The sequence below is a fragment of the Cydia strobilella genome, chromosome 23 (assembly GCF_947568885.1).
Source record: "Cydia strobilella chromosome 23, ilCydStro3.1, whole genome shotgun sequence".
NCBI classification, from domain to species: Eukaryota; Metazoa; Arthropoda; class Insecta; order Lepidoptera; family Tortricidae; genus Cydia; species Cydia strobilella.
The window spans coordinates 2,512,155-2,535,110 of record NC_086063.1 but is presented as its reverse complement, the minus strand read 5'-3'; the positions used below and the strand labels follow the sequence as shown (position 1 = coordinate 2,535,110).

Below are 22,956 nucleotides of genomic sequence, written 5' to 3'. Positions count from 1 at the left end.
ATCTACAGAGCTAAATACAGGAACTCACGGATAGTTTTATTGGGTCACTTTGTGTGGGGTGACTGGTGACCACTAGCGCCATCTAACATTAAAGAAGAAAAATTCTTGCACTATTTTATAGACATACCTATTCATTTATAGTATGTCACTCTATTATACCTATTTTAGAAAACATGAAAATTTTAAACTTACACATAACTCATTCTAATTCATTGTTTTTTCTTTCTTTCTCTCCTTGCACCAATTTTGTGTCTCTGTTTGGCCCTATGGTTGACTGGTAGAGAATGCCATTTGGCATTAAGTACGCCATTTGTACATTGTTGTATATATTTTGTGCAATAAAGGTTAAATAAATAAATAACCTACCTTTTAAGTAACCAACTAACAAATTTGGAACGCCGTGTCTGAATAAAGAAATTATTTATTATTATTATTTATTTATCATAACGTGACCCTTGAATATTGCAATGCAATGATTTGGTTTAGTTATTTTCCTTTATCTACAGTCTGTATCTTTAGGTAGTTAAATAAATGTAAACAATGTGTTATTACATTTTCGGGTACTTGAAACATTTATCAGCTAACCAACCAAATAGAAAACTGCTTGGATCCGTTCCTTCAAATACCTAAAGATTAGTAAAGATACAGACAAAGTCTTACAGCAAACCACTAAAGTGGTCAATAATCTTAATACCGTTACGTTGTAGGTGTTGGTGTGTCACGAGAACGTGGTTGACATAATTCCCGTGTTGCCGCCCGCGTTGGACACGCGACGGGAGGACGAGAAACGCAAAAATAAACTGCTGCCGAGGATAGAGTTCGACTTCAATATTGATAGCATATGTGAGTACATCATTTATTCTTCTTCATAAGGTCAAAAAATCAGTTTTAAATACCATAAATGAAGCAAAAAGAAAACGAAATGAAATTAAATAACTTTACCTGTACTGAAAAGTTATTGATTGCAGGAGGTGTAAAATGTAAGACAAGTATACCCCTGAGTTAAGAATTCTTTCATCAATACCTGCCTTTTGCATTGTACTAATAAACGTTACGAATAAGCTCGCGGATAGTGCTTTTGATTTTATACCTTATTTCTATACCTTAAGGTGCATAATTGATTGGGCGCGCCAGTGTAAGTGGTTTACCCAAATTGCCGCTAGATGTCGCTGCGCTACTCCAGTGGAAATCGTACATCGCGGTGTAAAGATTTTTCCTGATTCAATGACCCTTTTCGAACAATTTTGTCGTGTTATCGCTTCTCGGCCTTTTGGCTAAGATCAAAGTGAAGTAGTATCTGTTCTTTTCAGCTTTATAGATATAAGTAAAAATATTTGTACACCGACTTCACGGTAGAATATGATCGAACTATTGGAACTTGCATTAACTTAAGATCACATCAATGTACCATATTCTGACAAATGAATACATTTCATTTTATTTCTATCTGAAAGTTCCCTCACTGAGGGACCAGTATATTAAACTGTTTTTTGTAAACCGACGGGATGTTCGGGGCTCGCTCCACTCCCGTCACGGGTCGGCCCGGCATTGCAGTGCCGCCGGGATTGGCCCACAAATTTACTTGAAAATATGCTTTATTGACTGGAATTAAATTTTAAGGATTAAGTTCCAAGTTTCAAGATTTTTTTTTAAATTACAATGAACGTTTGTATTGTATTGTACGTTTGTTCAGTGTGCCTGGCCGACTCGGTGCTGGCGTTCCACCGGCACGGCGTGCAGGGCCGCTCGCTGCGGCACGCCGACGTCACGCAGGAGATCACCGACGAGAGCCGCGCCTACCGGCTGAGGGGGAGCGACAAGTGAGTCACATACCATACCATACTGCATATACATAGATATAGATGCGACTTTCTTTTCTCAGGAAAAATGATTTCATAAATAGCCGCATGCATGAAGATTTGAACGAAATATTTTTTATTCTGATGTTTGTTACCGTTATATCATTTTACAAATGCATTTCCGTTATTAAAGTTATCATTTAATTCCTTAAAATAATAAATAAAAAGTACAAAAATTTGTCCGCGAAAAGCCAGTGAGCGAAACGTCACGTGACGTCACGCGTTCGACAGATAAGTTCACATAAGTGTCATTAGTAGCAAACGTCAGTTGGACCGTCCAACGTGTGACGTCATCACGCTCTGTCGAATTCGCGCCAAAAATTATGAGTGTTTAAAAATAATGTGAAGGTTTACAAAAGTATTTTTATTTTTTCCGGTGTTCAAACGATATAAATTATGATTACAAAAATTAAAAAAAAAATCATGCATGGACCTAATTGTCGTTAAATAGCTTTATTCTTCTAAACAGACCAAACTTTATTTTTTTCCAATTTTTTTTAGTTCGATAAAATTTCGCGAACGGAGTTCCCTATTCTGTACAATATTAATTAGCGCTGTCAACATATGACTTACAAAAACTTCGTATGAGTTACGAAAACCTCCACCATACAAATTTGATATTTTGCCTTCACGACTCAAATGGGTTGCTCTTCAAACCAATCAAATCTTATTCAAATGCAATGTAAAAAATCGACCATAAAAATAAAAATCAGCCCGATTCCTAAAAGATTTTTTGTTTTGAAATTCAGTTAAAACCCTGTTTGTTCTTATTTAATTATACGAACGGGTCTACCGCGCTTTAATTTCATCGTTTCCGTGACCACAGCTGGTGCATCTCAGCTAAAACGTCGGAATTTAAGGTTAAAACAATTAAATTAAATCGCGGTAGACCCGTTCGTATAAATAAATATGTGTCGTTTTCAAGCAAAAGGTACCACCACATTGTTGCGTGCCATAAGGACGATCTGACAGGTTATTCGTATAAAGATACAAGCAAATTTCGTCCTTATGGTAAGCGACAATGTGGTACCTTTTTCTTAAAAACGTCACATATTTGTTCAATACGCGAGTTTTAAGTGTTATATTGCGAACCTGTTTGTTCCTGTCGAAAAAAAAGTTGGAAGATGTCCCTTACACAGGTCTCTGGGATCCAAGAGGTTATGTATGTATAGCAAACATGCTTATTAAACCATATACCTTGTTTTCAGGGTTGTGGTGCTGGAATCGCACTTGCTCCAAAGTAACACGCTGTCCGGCGACGACGGGAACGATCTCTACATACTGGCGGGCCATGAGGCGTCTTACTAACCAGACATATTATAATATTGATATAGGTAACTAACACACATGGTAGAGACAGACATACACACATGGACTGTAGTCAGCCAGGCAGGGCTCGGAACCGGTATTGTAATACCTGTTAATATCGTTTCTAAAACCGTTATCGAATTTAAACTGTTGTGAGACATACTTTAACATGTCGTGCGAGTGACTAAAACAAGTGAGTAAGCCGTGAAATTATTTAAAACCGTTATATTATTTCTTTCATTAACCTTTTGGACGCCAATGACGGATATATCGGCACCGCAGGTCCAACGCCAAAGACGGATTAATCGGTCAAAGATCACAGAGTAACATAGACCTAAGTGCTTGTGCATAAAGTTCAATTTCAGTTTTGACCCTTCGGTGACGTGGCGTCCGAGTGACAGCTTTTGTGTTTGACACGGCGTCGAAAAGGTTAAAAACCGGTTAATAAATGGAACGCGAACTAATCAATCACGTTATCTCTTCTAACCGGTAAGAAGACGGAACGGAATTTTATGCGGGTTATGCCAAGTGTGACAGTACGTATTAACGACCTATCTTTTTCCTATGAAAAAATCTTACAAGGGGGTGGGGGGTCTAAAAAATCTAAATTTTGTGTGATGTAATTAATGGACGAACTCCATACATACATTCAAATATAAATATAACATTAAAACAAAGAGGATATATTAGGATAGAGGGGTACTGTCATAGTAAATTTTGTAGCCACAGTAAATTCACTGCCATCTATCGACACACGATTAAAACTAAAAATGAAGATGTATAAAAATACTATAAAATGTATTTATATATGGATAACCAATTTCCCAGCAGGAAAAGACGCATAATTTTCCAAATTTGCGGCCTTTTTCTACTTATAAAAATGGCTTTTTAGAGTATGTCGTCTCTGGATTAGTGAACTGAATGGAGAAGACCTAGAACAATTAAGCAATCTAGACCTTATTTGTGGTATTTTCAATAAAAAGGGACCTTATTGTCGATGGCGCTCACGCCATTATTAACGATGCTCCGATATAATATAATGCCGCGTGACGCTGTGTGGCGTAAGCGCCATCGACAATAAGGTCCCTTTTCATAGAAAATGCCCCATTTGATGCAATAAGCATTACATAGTGAAAATATTTATTTATTAATAGTACCTCGTAAAGCGTGTAACAACCAAATAATTGTGATTATTATTAATCTCTAATAATATCGGTCTGTAAGGGGTAGTAACATCTAATAAAAGACATTACTTATATAGTACATGAATAAAACAGTATGAAGAACAAATTAAAAACATTATAATATACAGTACATACTATAGTTTGTCAAAGGACTGTCTCATTTCAAACATAGACAGAGAGAATCATACTATCTTTGTCTTACACTCGTACTAGCACCCAAAAGAAAGGGATGAGTATAGTTTTTTTTGTTCTGATTTACTGACAATTTGGTTTGACCAACTATAAAATAAAAATTATATTGCCATAATTTTGGACAGTGTGAAATACAACAAAATAATGTGTCCTATAACCGTCTTATTTTGACGATGTCAGAAAATGAGTGAGTTGTTCTTTATATTGTTATATTTGTGATATACTTATACATAGTTTAACATAGATTTGAAAATGTAGGTTGTACGTATATTACCGAACCCAGTGGTACATATATGAGGTATACACGGTGACTTTATTCGAATTATGGCAGCTCTGAGTGACATTTTATTATATTCGGGTTTGACACTCAAATCAACAAACAAATCATGGAGACTATATAAAGGAGCCAAATCTCTATGTATGAAAAGTGTTCATCAAAAAACAGTAATTAGGCGGCGCCACCATACACCGAAATACTACCAAAAACAACCTACGTAATTTGGTCGGGTTATTTGTTGCCTTAATATGGTTCATGTTATACTCATGTCCCAGAGCCTAACTAGCGCCACCGGAGAGATTAGGAACTATTATTTAAAGCTGAAAGCGGTCACTTTTGCAACAATTCTGCCATAAGAGATTGGCATCCTTTCTATACCATCCATAAAACAAATCTTGAAAAATATTCTCACGAAGAAATTAAAAGTTAACCACGATTTGTTTTGGCATCTTTCAAGTTTTGCTCAAATATTGTGCAATATGAAAAGTCAAAATAACATAATATTCACCCTCATTTTAACCCATATATGCCCATTGGGTCGTTTTCGACCCACACTCTTTAATGTTACAGGCTCACTCCCCTACTAATTTTAACGTGTAGGAGCTTGTTTTATTCATATGGGTTAAAGCAAATTATTATTCCATGGACGACTAAACTAACATTTAACATTTTAGAAAACATATTAAAGTTCATGATAATTGCTAAAAAAATAGTTGTGAAAAAATGCTGGCATCGGTAGTATCGTAAACTAGCTTGTGTATTTTTTGTAAATAATTATGATTATTCCAAACTAGTTTTAGCCGATTGTATTATATGAATAGCGTAGTTATTGTAATTTTAAAATGTATTTAATTTTTTTTTATGGAAACCTGATGGACTGGTTTTGACGTAAAGCTCTTGCAGGGTTGGGCTTTTGACGGTCATTCTCAAGAAATATGTCTGCGGTCTAATTGCCGCGACCCATACAAAATGTATGAAGAGGCGTGGCAATTAGACGCAACCACAGACCAGAGAATTGCCCCTAAACGCCAATGACCAAAGCGGTCGACATACATAGTTAATGCATTAAAATCATAACTTTGCGTTCTAAACTTTTTATCAAGAGGATTTTTACAATAGCTTTTTTATCGGTCTTAAATGTTGCTCTTTGATTTAATATTTATTTAGAAAGATACTTCTCGACTGTCATAAAAGTACCTAAATGTGTAATTTAATATTAATATCAGTGTATTCCATCAGTCTTATGATTTGAGATTATGAATTTAACATTTGTTTATAAGTTTTATAATGTTAACTGAGAATATTTTTGTTCCATCACAGATTTGCTTTCGATAATCCCGTTTATTTATCTCCCGTAATAAACATTTATTTTGTACATTTTTATTTGTTTTTATTTCTGCACCTTTTCTTTTACCAGTACATTTTAAAAACTATAAAAATATAATTTTACTAATCGTCACCTTTTTAACGAAAGTTATAAAGATAGCAGTCTTTAAAGTTTGCTTGTCTCTAGTTTTACCCTATTTTTATTGATATGAATGTTGATAATATGATACTCGCTTGAATGCTGTATACAAAAAAGTAACATTTTTAAAAGTACAAAAATAGAAGTCAGTTTTGACAAAAGGATGTTAAAGAACAGGCCAGTATTTTGAATAATTTTTTTTTTGTCCAAGTGTCTCAGGTCCCTTTCTACGCGTAAAGACGCATTCAACTTTAAATCTTGGATTTGGAAAATAACACGTCACCACTACGCGATGAAAACAACTAAAAATAATTTTCTTTCCATTTTGATTATTCGCAATATAAATATCTATAATAGTCTCATAGTATATTCAATAAGAAGCTATATATCTTCGCTTCTAAAGTATATCGTAGTTTCATGATTGCCAAATGAATTACTTAGCGTTAAGGTTCAATTCCATTTCTGGCAGACTGAGGTTTCACGTTCCGTCGCACTCTAAATTGCACCATAATAACAAGGACAGAGTGTTCAATTTGAGATCGTGTTTCTTGTCAATTTAACATACCATTATGGTTTATTTTGGAGCGCGGCAGAAGGTGCGGTGCTGCCTACTGTTAGAAAAGGTATGACACCTTTAAACCTCGCGCGGACTGAATAAGGGCTGTATAGAACCGGGTCGTATGATTCTGAACATGAGTCTAATAGTTCTGATCTGCAGTTGTCAACCAGATATTCGACCACTTAGATCGATGACCAAAATCGTTGCAAGATCGAACTTCAAATTAGAAACTAATAATTTGCAAATAATACAAAGAGCTCTGAAGATGTATTGTGTTGATAGCAAGAAACCTGTCTTTCTTAACCTCTTGAACCTTGAACGCTTTATGTCGTAAACAAAAACGTCAATGTCACGCCAAGATAACGGGCGCAAGCGAGCGAATGTAAACTTGAAAGTGCTAAGCATGGAGACTATATAAAGGAGCCAAATCTCTATGTATGAAAAGTGTCCATCAAAAAACAGTAATTAGACGGCGCCACCATACACCGAAATACTACCAAAAACAACCTACGTAATTTGGTCGGGTTATTTATTGCCTTATGTCCCAGAGCCTAACTAGCGCCACCGGAGAGATTAGGAACTATTATTTAAAGCTAAAAGCGATCACTTTTGCAACAATTCTGCCTTAAGAGATTGGCATCCTTTCTATACCATCCATAGTGCTAAAGTTACTTTGACAGAGTCCGCTATAACACCTATAGTGGTCCATGGCGCTGTGGGCACGACTAGTAACGACCACTTTATGGGTTCTTGGCGTTCAAAGGGTGTTTCCTACACTACACCGTTGATGCAGCTGTTAGGAGCATGACCTCGAGCACCGCGAGTATGAGTGCCCGCAGAGTAGATACGGTTATGTGCGGTGTGCCATTTCGTACCTTGCCAGTGACAATGATAAGAGATACTGCGGTTTTCATATTGTCACTGTAACAAGGTACAAAGATATTGAAATCATATATGTACGTTGACCGTACAAGTAGGGTAGGGTAGAAAACAGTCGCTCGGAAAAAAATTGCCGGGTACAGTGGCTCACTCAACCTAATTCCAACACGATACAGGCGATATTTGGGCGACTGAGACACTGTTCGAGCTGAGCCACTGTTTCCTACGGGTAATGGTTGACAACAGTGGGGTCGATTATGAGTCAACATTTACATGTATTTTGTAGATATACGTTTTGAATTAATAGTATAAGGTCGGAAGCGACGTTGAGAACACCATTAGTGAGTAGTCTGCTGGTGCTAAGGATTTAAATAACAAGTTTCCCTTTTTCTAAATGAGAAAACGTAGTTTAATATGATTCCTTATCTACCCGCAACTGTAATTAAATGTAGGTAGGTCAACATTCTATCCGTTGTCTTGTCTTTTGTCCCCAAAAAATGTGACGGAGTGGAGCTTTTTGTATGGGGTGGGCCGTGGGGTGAAATTTAATTTTTCCCAAGAAAATTATAATCTACAGCTAGAAAGATATGCAATAGCCCTAAACTTTTTTATTTATTTGTTAAAAATAAAAATAGAAGCGTGACAAAGTGGTCACAAACAAGACAACGAAAAGAATTTTGACCCAGGCACTATTGAGTGGGGCTATATGGAAACTAATATTTCGACTAAAAGCTTAAGCTCCAGCCAGACTACGCAGAGCGAAGCCGCGATTCACGCACGAGTCTGGAGGGAGCTTTATGGTTAACGGTCAAGCATATTTCCAAGTCGTAAGTACTATTGTACTTGTACTATTGAACATGTTAAAATATTAGAAGTCCTTCACACCAGCAAATTGCTTAATTATATTAACGTAGATAATAATTACCTTTTTAGAGATTAAAAATTATTCAAATCAAAGTCTGGAATAAAGAGTCTATTATTAAAATGTAAAATTACAAAAGTAAATGTTAAAGAAGTATTAAATTAGTAATGAAAATGTAATCTATTTACCTGAGCTTGTTTCTTTGTAGGATATGCTGTCATGATGTCTTCACTGGAGATTCGACTTTATTTTGAAGGCTATATATAGAGTTTTATATTTATCAAGCAAGTGTGTGTTCACCACTAGCTTTGTATTCAAGGATAGATTATGATTATGACTATTATCAGTTACTTTCGTATAGACTAGAGCCCACAACTCCTGCGATTATGTCACCGTACAGTCTGCCATTTTTTTTATGTTTATCTTCTACCTACGCCTTTTCCCACTATCTGAGGTCGGCTGTCCTTGTCCTTTCTCCACACAGGATGATTTTTTGCCGTTTCGGCGTCAATAGTTGTTTTTCAGGTCATTTTGGACCATTGTCAGCCAAACAACAAATATAAATGTTAGCAACTACTAAAACATTGGCTGCAATAATTTATAACAATAGATCTTTAGTGTAGACATCGTAGCATCATGTCAGTATGACCAGGCCTCATCAAATAAATTCCGAAAAGAAAATACTTGAAGCGGCCTGTGCTTGGTAATGTTCTTCTAGACGACATAGTAAAACATGTTACTCTCTCTAAATAAATACATGGTCCAAGATGCTTTCCAGCTAATTTTGTGTTTTTTCATGTAGAAACAATACAAAATGATTAAGCTTGCATGTTGACCAGACGTAGCATACAAAAAATATTTTTCATAGATTTAAGTCTTTCCAATTTTTCTCTATAAAATTAAAATATAGTATTAAAACTGGCTGTCAATAAATTTCGTCAATATTATTGATGAAATTTATTGTTAGTATTAAATATGAAAAATTAAATTCTTGCAATCAAAGATTATAAATTAGAATAGGAGATAGAGATATGATATTTATTTTCGTTATGTGGAGAGTTGGGAGTCATCTGGTGTACATAAGCTAGCGCAGAGCACCGAGGGTGCGGCGGTTCATGTTACAATTACAGATTGTTTAAGCAGATTTTATTCCTGAATAAAGTGATGACAAATATCATGTGGTTTTATTATTAACTTTATCCATTCTAGAGCCTTATCTTTTTTAAAGCCAGGGTTTAAAGGAATATTCTACCATATCGGATAATGGTCCTTATTTCGTCGAAGTTATATCTTTCTACGGGGCCCCGCTTAATGTAAAATCTACCACTAAAAGCCCAATGTATTTTTTTTTTCAGAATTATTAAATACATTTTAGGGGTAGCTACCGCTCTTTAGAGATTGATTTAGAGGCGCTTCCATACTTTCCGTTCCTATAAACACAAATAAAAAAAAATATTTAAAAAATTTGCAATGTTATCATAAATTAAATTGGATATTAATACACCCTGACTCATTGCCCCACAACGAAAAAAAAAATCATCATCTTGTATGAAGGGGCCAAATTTTCAGTGCGGTAGCGACCCTTAAAATGTATTTAAAAATTCTGAAAAAAAATACATTGTTTTTTTTTGTGGTACATTTTACATTAAGCAGGTGCCCCGTAGAAAAACATAACTTGGACAAATAAGGACCAACCTAATATAGGAGTTTTTTTCTGTCACAATGGATGTGAAGAATATATTATTTCCACTCAGAATCACGAGCTCTACCGATCTTAATACGAGAAAAGAGCTTCTCCAAAATTTCATACAAATTTTTTTGTCCGTTTTGCTACGGTCATAGATAGTTGTAATGGAAACGTAACCAAACAGACTAAAAAAGTTTTCTCAGTCAAAATGGAAAAAGAATCACGAGCTGAGTAGAAATAATATAAAAAACCGGCCAAGTGCGAGTCGGACTCGCGCACGAAGGGTTCCGTACCATTACGGAAAAAAACAGCAAAAAAATCACGTTTGTTGTATGGGAGCCCCATTTAAATATTTATATTATTCTGTTTTTAGTATTTGTTGTTATACGTAACAGAAATACATCATCTGTGAAAATTTCAACTGTCTAGCTATCACGGTTCATGAGATACAGCCTGGTGACAGACAGACAGACGAACGGACAGCGGAGTCTTAGTAATAGGGTCCCGTTTTTACCCTTTGGGTACGGAACCCTAAAAACGCCAATTCTAACAAAAAAATCTTTGGTATAACTTTAAATAGAAATGCCCATTAACCACTCTTACTGCCCCTTAGCTATTTTAGCTTTCGGACTCCAATAGAAACAAAGTTTAAAAAACAGGAATCATGTATTTCATCACATAAAACTTATAACTACTATCTTACAAAATAACATATGATTTTCCAAACATTATACAAACACTAGTTTCATACTAATTTAGTTGAAGCAGCATAATAATACCGGTGTTGTGTACAATAAAGTTATCACTACTACTACTGAATACATAGTTTACACTTGGCAGATATAAGGATCAAAATTCTCTTCATTGTCTTTCTTTTTGTCCCCAAAAAATGTGACGAAGTGGAGCTTTTTGTATGAGATGAAATTTATTAAATCACATTTACAATCAAGTCTATCACGAATTTATTTTGTTACCGTTATTTACCGACGTGTCGACACAGGTTTCACTGGTCGTGGTCGCGGCTAACTGACGTCCCAGCAAAATGTCAAAGAGATTTGTGTGGCTACCCGACGAAAAGTGCATTTAATGTTTGGGTTACATAAAGGTAATAAAATAAATTCGTGATAGACCAGATAGTAAATGTGATTTAAATTTAATACGTGTTCAAAACGCGAAATTTTGAAATGTTATATTGAGATGAAATTTAGTTTTGAATTTTTCTCTTGTAAAATATAATCTACAGCTAGACATGCGATAGCACTCAACTTTTTTTTTTTATACAACACATACAAGCGTGACAAGAGTGGTCAGAAACAAAACAACGAAAATAATGGTCTTTCTAAATTAATCTATTTGCAAAGTAAGTAGTTGCTTAAGGGGTATAGTCAGCATCATTAGAAGCATATGAAACAATGCTCAAAAAGTATAAGATATGTGCTCCTTCAGTGAACACTTTTAAAAACAGACTTGACAAACACTTAAAACAACTAACAAAAAGAACAATAGTTAAAAAAAAAAAACCAAGTGCAGTGATATATACGCTTTCAGCTGCTAGTGTATTAAACAATATACCAATATATTTAGTTAAGTACGGTTTTTACTCACTATTATTTTTAGTCGTCGCATCCGAAACATGTCGCCAAAAGCGACTAAAAATAATAGTGAGTAAAAACCGTACTTATCTAAATATTTTGAAATATGTCTCACAATAGTTTAAGTTCGAATATAACAATATGTTTCTCTACAGTTTGCATTCTAAAGTATCTGTCAGTCTAATTGTTGTACAGTCAAGTGTAAAAATATGGGTGCACTCATCATACTCAAAAATATGTCCCATAGCTCTTATGTCCATGAATTAAGAACTCTGGGACACATTTTTGAGTAAGTTATATGCACCCATATTTATACACTTGACTGTACATACAGGGACATATATCTTTGTTAAGCTATTAGAGAATGATGATACTTTTGACGCACAGATTGATTCATAATTTTTAACTGACTGTATGTACAGTCAATTTGATGTTTAAATATCAAGTTTATTGAATTGGATAGATGATTCCAAGGAGACGACAGGGCACACATTTTCTATAAGTCTTAATCCGGCACTGGGTTCTGAAAAGCATTCCAACAACTGCAGGTTACAATAACTCATGGTCACATCAGTTCAATTACTTAGAATTTACTTAGGTTTTTGTACTACAGTAAACTATGATACTAACTTAATTTAGATATAGTGACCAACGTAAACGCATCAATCGTCCTCAATCACTTCCGGCTCCTCTTCTTTCTTCTTGCCGCCCGATTTTCGCGCCGACATCACTTGTTTATACTGCTCCAAAGATTCCGTCAACGGTTCTACAAATCTGTCGAATTCTATATCTTTCATAGCGTCCAGCACTATTTGACCAGTTAGGGCCTTCTTCTTCTTCTTTTCCACTATGTTTGTTGCCGCCGAAGTAACGTACAGAACGAAAACCGACGCAGCTTTCGCAAGCCCTGTCCGGGCCTCTTTCGAGATTGAAACTCCTTCTGGCAAAGCTTCCTTTACTATACGTGTGACTACGGTTAACGGAAGGTTCAAATCTTCTAGTTTTTCTGCCATTGTCTAGATTGCTATTTTGATCAGAAATTATAACAAAATTAAAAACACGCGTGCTTAATTAATAAGTAATGCGATAACCGCCAAAATAATGTCGGTTTTTTGACGTCTGTCACTGTCAACAGTGTATTTTTTTTTTTAATTTATTTCATGACCATGGATGTCAACAGTGTCAACTGGCAGGGTGACCTGTGTTAATAATATCTAAAAGTGCCGTCAAGGTGCCGTTTTCCAGTGTGATTTATGAAACACTAGGTTTATGACTTTATATAGTTGGTCAAGCAAATCTTGTCAGTAGAAAAAGGCCCGAAATTCAAATTTTCTATGGGACGATATCCCTTCGCCCCTACATTTTTTAAATTGCTATATCTGTAATGTAAGATTTGTAAGTTGCGGTAAGCTGTCGAGTTATCGCCCGGCATGCGATGGCCGACGAAATTAATTAATTAATTAGCGCCTGAGGGCCTACCGCGAACCACGTTCGACGTGTTCCCTCTCTGTTGCACTTGTCAATTCGTACGCCCGATTCTTATTAGCCCTTATAGATAATCTCTTTCTTTATTGAGTACTTTACTCAAGTAATTTGATTCAGTTTAAAAATCCAGGAATACTAAAATGCATTTAGTACCTAACGAAAAATAATTTACTTTATACATACTTACTTAAGTAAGTTTTATTACAGTGCGTAAATCCAATACGGCCCGTATACGGGCAATAAATTAAACCAGATCCGTCCGTCAGAATTTATCGGTCTAATCATTAATTATGAAGTTTTTTAAGTTACACACTTAATTATGACCCGTATGATGAATACGAAATAATAATTTTTAGGGTTCCGTACTCAAAGGGTAAAAACGGGACCCTATTACTAAGACTGCTGTCCGTCTGTCCGTCTGTCTGTCTGTCACCAGGCTGTATCTCATGAACCGTGACAGCTAAACAGTTGAAATTTTCACAGATGGTGTATTTCTATTGCCGCTATAGCAACAAAGCAAATACTAAAAACAGAATAATATAAATATTTAAATGGGGCTCCCATACAACAAACGTGATTTTTTGCTGTTTTTTTCCGTAATGGTACGGAACTCTTCGTGCGCGAGTCCGACTCGCACTTGGCCGGTTTTTTTAATTTACCGAGCAGCAATGTACTGCAAACAGCAAGAAATATGACATGAAAGCTTTTTATAGTAACTTAACTGCAAACAAGCGTTGACAGTTACTTTAAAAAGCTCGTATCCCGTAACTTGTGTGGTGTATTACATTGCGGGCCGAATTATTTTGTATGGTTAACATTTTACTGTATTTCTAAGCAAAATCTATCTCAATATACTTCTTAGGTCCTATGCTACCACCGTTTAAATATTTGCCCGTATTGGATTTACGCACTGTATAGCAGTATTATATTCTTTGCTGTATGTATATATAGGCACTTAATTATTTATGTGACATCACTTGCCTAGCACATTTTTAAAAATAATTATTGATTACAGTTACCTAAATCAAAAGGAAAAATATTTACACAGGGATGTAAGTACTTATTTCGGTCGGTCGGTAGCAAATAAAATCGACATCTTAAGTGTATCTTAAATAATTTCAATGTATTAATGATGTAGTAATCAAATTGCAAAACTATCTTAAAATATATAAAATTAAAATAGGTACCTATTTTAATTGATATCTTAGGTGACTTAAGTAAAAATTCCAAAAAATATTCTACTAGTAAGTATATAGGTACCTACGACGCCTCAAAGGCTCTTTCACAAGTCATATCATTAAATTAATGATTTTGTAATTAAACTGGTAAATTATTCTAAAATATATTAAATACAATTTATAAGTAGTTAAAAAGGTTAAATAGGTAAGCAAGTATTCACGCGGTTAGCGTATTAAAATCGATGATGAGAACTTACTCAAGGCCTTTAGTTACGTTAATTATTGAACAATGTCATCGGTGAATGACCTAAGTGACAAACTAAGAAAGAATATACCTATTAAGCTTCTTACCGTTATTCGAAGCATATTAATTATATATTGAGAGTGGCAACATTGATTGCTATGACGTTACGGTTGCTGAATAGTTGCGTTTCCCACTCCTTTTTCCTCCTCCACTAAATTTCCGTTTTTACCTGCTTGCCACCAGGGGCTCTCGCTTGCCTTCATTGGCATCTTGAATGCGAAACGGTACGGTCGCGCTTACAAATTGAAGAAATTTGTAAGTCAAGCTGATTTATTTGAAAAATCATAACGGTTTTACCGTTCGAAAAAGATTTTTAAATAAGTGTATTAATACTAAATTATTTTTACAGAGAACATGTCCGAATCTAGTTCGTCTAGTTCTGGCTCATCATCCGATTCTGACGAGGTTGCACCCACTCCGGGGCAGTCATGGGAGCCGATTCCGGGGCTATCATCGCAACAGCCGCTTCCTGTAGGGCCGCCACGTTCTTCTCACCGGCCTTCGAAAAGGAAAGCAAAGAAAACAAAATCCGGACTGAAACGTAAGCGACAACGAAGTAACGATGTCATACAGCAACTGGCAAACCAGGTAAATGAGATCCAAAATTGCATCAGCAATATGCTGCAATTTCAATCAACGGGTCCCGCAGACCGATCTTTTGATCAAGGTGACGAAATTGAGGGTAATGTGAGCGGCGAGTTATATGAAGCGGAAGAAACCGAAGCCCCGGCTCCTAATAATGATGTAGCAACGTTAAAGTTAGCATTCAATACAGTTTTAAAAGAGCCACCTGTTCCAAAATCCTTGCCCGCTCACGTTGACCTCTTAACGGCTGTTCAACATTTTGACTCGGAAAACTGGTCAAGCGTTAGATATTCCGAGGTACAAAAACTTTATTGCTCACAACCAGCCTTCACAGAATTAGAAACAAACGATGAATTAAAGCCTTTTGATAAGTTTTCGAACCTGAGCGTCCTTGAACGTGGTTTTGCGGCTATCACGCAAGCTTTGATCAAACAAGGTGAAACTGCCGAGACTTGCTTTGATTCCTTAGTAACGTGGGCTAGGACCACTACAGCACTTACTCCCGAGTCTTTGCAAAATAAAATTAAAGAACTTTTTATAGAGGGCTCTTTCCAAAAGATTTCAAACGATGTTTTGCAATTAGCATGTGGTCACCGTGCTGACCTTATACAGCAAAGACGGGACAGTATTTTACGTTCTGTAAAAGATAAATATTTCAAAGAATCCTTGAGAAAGATCCCCCCAAGTCCTCAATTCATTTTTCAAAAAGATTCGCTGTCTTCAGCAATCGAAAAACAAGGGGGAGTATCTAAATGTTTCTGGCCGGTCCGACCGCCAACCCAAAACAAACCTGCTGCGCAAGCAGGCGTCAATCAGACTAATAACACTCAAAGAGCACCCGCGCAGGGCGCTTACGACCCCTCAAGCTTGCTTATGACCATGCCTAGACCTTTCTTACCTATGCCTGCGCAAGGCCACTATAATTTTGCACCTATGGCTTGGCGCGGTCCTTTTCGCCAACCAAGACCAGACACATTTGTGGGAAGTCAAGGAAAGGCTCCACGCCAACGGGGCAACGGTTCGAGACCCCAGGGTCCGTATGCATATCAGCAAGGTGCCCGAAATCAAAGACAAGCGGGCCAGTACGTTCCGCGCAGGGACTATAACTCAAAACGGAAATACTGACTCGACAAGTTTTCGAGCGGGGCAGTTAAAGGAATTTGTGGAAAACTGGAAGCTATTAAATGCCCCTCCAGAATTAGTAAAATTAATACAAGGTTTTCAAATCCCCTTTTACATACCGCCCCCTTTGTCATGGCCCAACCTAAAATTTCAAACCCCTTACTCGCCCCAAATGCAAGAAGCTATACAAAAGCTAGTAAAGATGGGAGTGCTAGAATGTGTGAGCCCGGGTCTCAGCTTTGTCTCCCCTATGTTCTTGACCCCCAAAAGCGATGGCACATTCCGGCCAATTTTCAATTTAAAAAGGCTGAATCAGTACCTACCACAGCTGAAATTCAAGTTACCAAACATGCATGCGATCCCGGCATTCTTACAGCCTTCAGATTGGCTGATAAAAATAGACCTCTCGGATGCCTATTTCCACCTGCCAGTCGCATCAAATCAAAAACGGTTCCTAAGACTGATTTTCAAGGGTCAATTGATGCAAATGACCTGTCTGCCATTTGGCATCGCTTGCGCTCCGAAAATATTTGCCTCCCTGACCAACTGGATTGCCCAGCTCCTACGGGAAAGAGGATTTCGAATCATAGTCTATTTAGACGATTTCCTTCTTGCGAACCAAGACCCCCAGGTCTTAGCAAATCAAGCTTTAGAAGCGACACAAACCTTATACCAATTAGGGTGGAAAGTAAATCGAGCCAAATCCATCTTAACCCCTCAAAGGGTTATAGAGTATCTCGGAATATGCTGGAACCCACATTCGAACCGGAAATTCCTTCCGGCGAAGAAATGCTCGGTTCTAAGGCAAAAAATACTCAAATTACTAAAGCACAGCTCAGCCTGCCTAAAAGAGGTTCTAAGTATAGTAGGCTCCCTCAACTTTGCAAGCTTTCCAGTACCACGAGGCCGCTTGAACCACAGAGTCCTATTAAAGTTTTGTCAAAGCCTTCTTTACCAGCCCCCTTACCGCCGGCTTCCGGTTCCACAAGAGGCCCAGAACGAACTGTCTTGGTGGCTAAGCAATGTCGAAAACAAATCTATGATCCATTATCCCCCGGTTCGTCACTACTTGGTGACAGACGCATCATCACTAGCATGGGGAGCTCAACTGAACAATATAAAATTATGGGGCCATTGGACCAGAGCCGAAGCCAGTCTCCATTCAAACCAGAGGGAAATGCTTGCAGTACTTTACGCCCTAAAACGTTGCTGTCATTACCTAGCAAATTCATCATCGATGATTCAAAGCGACAACCGATCAGTAGTCGCCTTCCTCAAAAACGAAGGAGGAACCCGATCATCACCTCTGATGAATATATGCTACCAGATATTTCACCTTTTAGACCTATACACGTTCAAATTCATTATCTCCCCGGGAGGTACAACTGCGAGGCAGATCGCCTGTCTCGCCTGTCGCTCACTCCGGAGTGGCATCTCCTACCCACGGTAACGGAGAAGATATTCTCAAAGTGGGGCACCCCGACGATAGACTTGTTCGCCTCCGCGACAGCACATGTGGTCCCCAATTACGTCTCGATCGACGCGACAGATCTTCAAGCCCAATTCCACAACGCATTCAGCCGAACTTGGTGCTACCGACTGGCATGGGTGTTCCCACCACCACTTCTAATACCCCAGGTGCTAGCCCACCTGAACACGGCCAGAGGGATATACTTAATTGTGGCCCCGCGGTGGCCGAAAACATTTTGGAGACCAGATCTCAAGAACCGAGCCCTAGCCCCGCCGTTTACAATACTTACTCTGGATATGGTATTAGTAGACACTGTCACGGGCCGACCGCCGCCCCAAGTCCACTCGATGAACCTGGAAGTATGGAAATGTGGGGGTGGGCGAAAAGTGTGAGTAATTGGTCCCAAGAGCAAAAGGATTTGTTGCTATCTAGCTGGCGTGAATCCTCCCGAAAAACCTATCAACCAGCTTGGAAAAGGTGGTCTTCATGGACCCATGATAATAAAGTCAATACCTTTAAACCATCAGCAGCAGACTTGGCCAGATTCTTAATAGATTTGCATCAAAAAGTCGGGTTATCTTACTCTACGATCCTAGTTCATAAATCAGCAATTGCCACCTTAACTGATCCCGATAACCAGGCTAACTTGAGTTCTCATGCTCTAGTAAGACATGCACTAAAAGCTATTTCCATTAAAGCTCCAAAAGCAGACAAAGTCCCTATTTGGGATACAGATAGTCTTATAAACTGGCTGAAAAACAGTACAATAGATGAAAATAGCTTTTATGAATGTGCAAAGCGGGCTGCGATTTTGCTCTTATTGTGCTCAGGACGCAGGGTACATGACCTCACATTATTATCTATAGATAGTGGTAATTGTATTGTGTCTGAGAATTCAATAACATTTTGGCCAATTTTCGGATCGAAGACAGATTCCGTTTCAAATAGACAATCAGGCTGGCGCTTATTTCAAAACAGTGAATATAAGAATCTAGACCCAGTGTTTTGGATCAAGAAAGTAATTTCATTGTCAGCCGACAGGCGTAGCAAATGTAATTCTAATAATCTGTTTATTACAGCCTGTGGGACTCCTAAGTCTGCTTCGCGCACAGTTATCGCGAACTGGATCAAAAAAGTACTGCTAGACGCAGGCATCCAGGCAAGCCCGGGCAGTGTGCGCCCCGCAGTGGCTTCTAAAAATTGGGTACAAGACCTTCCATTAGACGATATCTTAGCTCGCGGTAACTGGCGCTCACAGAACACATTCCTTAACTTTTACCGTAGAGAAATTAGACCTCTAGCAACTACATCATCAAGTTCATCAATAACAAATTGTTTTGCCCCTATTTGACAATTAAAATCGAATTAGAATTACCTATATACTTAGTGATTGATGTTTATTACTGTATATTCTTGCCTTACTTGATATAAAAGAGAAGTAAATAAAACAAATAAATGTAGGTATTATGAGGATTTATTTTATTTAAATTACTTACTATTACAATTATGTCACTTGCAGATGATTATAATTATAACCTCGAATGTTTCAAACTTACCTGCTAGTAAGAATCATTTATACACCTTAGGATTAATGTGTTATGTTATTGGTAGTTACACACTATAGTTGTGGCATGATTAACTAAATGTATGATTTACTTTAAGCATAGATTGAGTGAGACTATTATGTATAAATAAACAATGTCTTATGCTGATCTCTTTGTGTTTTTCACATCACATCACCCTTTTGTTAATTTATTTTCTAACCCCATTAGAAATCCTGTTTATAATGGTTGCGATTACAGCTGAGGGCCCTTGCCCACAAATCGTACACATTTTATCACTTATCTGATTCACATTGGCATCTGGCCACCAGGCGGTCACAGACAGATCTCAATATATAATTAATATGCTTCGAATAACGGTAAGAAGCTTAATAGCAGTGTTTTACCTACCAATAAAACACTTATTAAGCGAAATACCTTATTCGAAGCATATACTTGTAGGCCGGCCTGGCGGTAGATTGCAATGATCCACTGTCATCTTGGAATCCTATAATTATAGTTAAAACACTATTATATTGTCACTTTCACTTCACTGTAGTCGCTAATATAAAATACGAAAGTAATTACCTAATTACGCAATTATCCTATTGCTTTTTACGTGGAACATTGCAATAAATTGATAATAATCAAAATTGAGATTCAATGAAGGCAAGCGAGAGCCCCTGGTGGCAAGCAGGTAAAAACGGAAATTTAGTGGAGGAGGAAAAAGGAGTGGGAAACGCAACTATTCAGCAACCGTAACGTCATAGCAATCAATGTTGCCACTCTCAATATATAATTAATATGCTTCGAATAAGGTATTTCGCTTAATAAGTGTTTTATTGGTAGGTAAAACACTGCTATTTTTTTAAAATGAAACCTGCAAAAATAATCTTTAAAGTTGAACATTAGATTAGAAATGGAACGAAAACATCACAGAAAGAAAAAGCTGTTTACTTAAATCTTTCATTTACCTGGTTAAGTTAGATTTAAGCACAAGCATGGCTGGGTTCGTATTGCGCAAACTCCAATATGCACGTTTCGTTTTACTTTTGTCAGTTTTGTCAGTGCGGTACCAAGCGCAGCACGGTAGGGACGTTTTTTACGCTTCTTTCTATTGATTTCCAGAACACCGCGTTATTGTGATGTTTTTTAAACAAAAACATGATTAATAGTGCATAGTCGTTACACTAATTTGGTCTAGATTCGGTCGTTTTTCAGTTGTTTCTTATTTTAATGAGTTGTTCGTGATTTTGAGCGACTCTTTTGGATTATTTTTCGGACATCAATTGAGGTGAGTGTTTTATCGATAAGTTATTGAATTGCTAAATTATTTTTTCGCAACACTATTTACTGAAATAGTGATGTACCTTTGCGTGAAATATAAAAATTAATATCATTTTTTTTAGTCAAAACATCGTTCCTTTTAAAACAAATATCGTCAGGAGACAACCAAAACTCACTAATTACAAAAAAAATATAAACAAAAATTAACCTTATTTTATTACTAATATGGTTCACTATGGCTACTTGCTAGTTTATTAATTCGTGGCTACTTGGTTGTCACCAGACGATATTATGATGTTTTAAATGTGAAATGCTAAAATGATATTCTTACACAGTAGCCAAGCACCAAAGCATTAAAGCATTAAAGAAAAGCGATGCATATTCAATGAATTCATTGATTTTCCCAATTTTCCATGCTTCGCTGAAACTGCGTAAGAGTGAGATTCATACCTATTGTTTTTAACATTCTCGACTTTATTTCGTTTGCAATAGAGGTCAATATTTGAAAGGGTAATAAAAAACCTCGTGCAGAGTACTTGCCTACATTGTGTTATGCGAACCGATAACATGACTACCTACCAGCATGCGTTAACCGATAGCAAAATAGCTTCCGATTATATTCCTATTATAACATTTATTAGGTATCCTACCTATCTTTACCTACGTTATAATTGGAAACAATGATAAGTAAATAGTTATTTGTGCAACAAGAGAGGAAAGTTGGTTTTTCTTGCGAGTGTTTATTTTGAGTCCCGAGAAAGCGAGATTCTATAATAATTCTAAGGTAGAATCTTGAGCGTAGCGAGGGACTCAAAAACACGAGATGTAAAATAACTTTGCTCTCGTGTTGCACACATAATTTTTCACCTCAGTAGTGAGAACATATTAAAGGTTAAAATGTATTTCGAATTACACAGAATAAACAGAAAAAAAAAGTATTATAATATATTGTACGATACGATAAGATACGATACGATACGAGACGAGACCGGACCGGACCGGACCGGACCGTACCGTACCGTACCGTACCGTACCGTAGTATGAAGTTCATGGCCTTCACTAAATTAAAAAGCTACATTGTTTCACTCCCTGGAGTGAGGAAAGTCGCACTTTCCTCACTCCAGGGAGTGACGAAAGTAGGCTTGTTCGAGCTGCTGAGGTGAAAAGATAATTTTTAAGATCCTTTTTACACCACGTTTTTTCATAATTTTATTGAAATGACAATAGCTTTTTATGATGCTTGTGACAAACATTTTTACCGAGTATACAAAGTGGCACATAAGTACCTACCTAATTAAGGTCAGAGATTCATTGATACCTACGTCAACTTTTGACACTCAGTTCCTGCATAATGTACGGCGTACAGCGCCACCTATATTATTAGCTGTGACAAATGCGAAGTGTGTCAAAAATAATACTGTGATTCCGCCCTTTACCCCTTGTAGGATGGAATCGGGAAAAGCGCTAAGACGAGGAAACAGTTTTTTTATGAAGTCTGTATCCCAATTTACGCATTACATAAAACAATCGAACATAATCTCGGATATGCTTTTTTTTTTATATACTACCCAAAAATGTACCATGGAAGCAAGAAAATCAAAAAATAAATGAATACTGAATACTTAACGGCAGCCAATCATAATTAAGCAAAGACTCATCTGATTGGTTCCTACAATTTTGACACACGCAAGCCGGTTAATTCGATTTAAATGTAAACATTTCTTAACATAATTACGGCAGGTGTACGCATTTAACTGATTTAATTAGTTAACCTGCTAACTGTTATTGAGACGTGTTTCTTGCACCATGACGGTACCGCTGGATGCCCATACATTCAATACGTATATACCTAATCTTAGTAAATTGTATTTCTGTATATATAAACTCTTTATTGTACAAAACACAGAACACAAATATGGCACAGAAATAGGCAGTACAAAGGCGAACTTATCCCTTTAAGGGATTTCTTCCAGTTAACCTTTGAGTAGATGAGAATTGATGAAGAACGGTAGACAAATATAGCACTGCGTACAATAGACTAGAGGAAAGTCAATAAATTCTTCTCTTAGATCGTATCATATTATAACTACGAGTCTATGGTACGTTTAACTGAGACGGT

General features: G+C 36.9%; 4 protein-coding genes and 2 pseudogenes across 8 annotated transcripts in view; 4 read left to right on the top strand and 2 right to left on the bottom strand.

Annotated features, from left to right (window-relative positions):
• Positions 1 to 4,458, top strand: part of LOC134751796 (mitogen-activated protein kinase kinase kinase kinase 5) — a 49,436-nt gene extending 44,978 nt beyond the window's left edge. Inside the window, exons 19-21 of the mRNA XM_063687286.1 lie at positions 708 to 843; positions 1,694 to 1,820; positions 3,068 to 4,458. Coding sequence (XP_063543356.1) covers positions 708 to 843; positions 1,694 to 1,820; positions 3,068 to 3,167 — 363 coding nt within the window. The 3' untranslated portion in view covers positions 3,168 to 4,458. The remainder of the gene's footprint in view (positions 1 to 707; positions 844 to 1,693; positions 1,821 to 3,067) is intronic.
• Positions 1 to 22,956, bottom strand: part of LOC134751799 (protein enabled) — a 168,415-nt gene that overhangs the window by 23,823 nt on the left and 121,636 nt on the right. The window lies entirely within an intron of this gene.
• LOC134751927 (U2 spliceosomal RNA) lies at positions 1,255 to 1,373 on the top strand (annotated as a pseudogene).
• LOC134751925 (U2 spliceosomal RNA) lies at positions 1,410 to 1,579 on the top strand (annotated as a pseudogene).
• On the bottom strand, positions 10,920 to 12,980 carry LOC134751794 (DNA polymerase epsilon subunit 3). The gene has a single exon (XM_063687284.1). It carries the CDS (start codon positions 12,875 to 12,877, stop codon positions 12,527 to 12,529), a length of 351 nt encoding a protein of 116 aa, XP_063543354.1. The 5' UTR covers positions 12,878 to 12,980; the 3' UTR covers positions 10,920 to 12,526.
• Positions 20,616 to 22,956, top strand: part of LOC134751777 (uncharacterized) — a 76,281-nt gene continuing 73,940 nt past the window's right edge. For all 5 annotated transcript variants that reach the window (XR_010128701.1, XR_010128698.1, XR_010128699.1 and 2 more), the window contains exon 1: positions 20,616 to 20,844. The gene's annotated coding sequence lies outside the window, so the exon portion shown is untranslated. The remainder of the gene's footprint in view (positions 20,845 to 22,956) is intronic.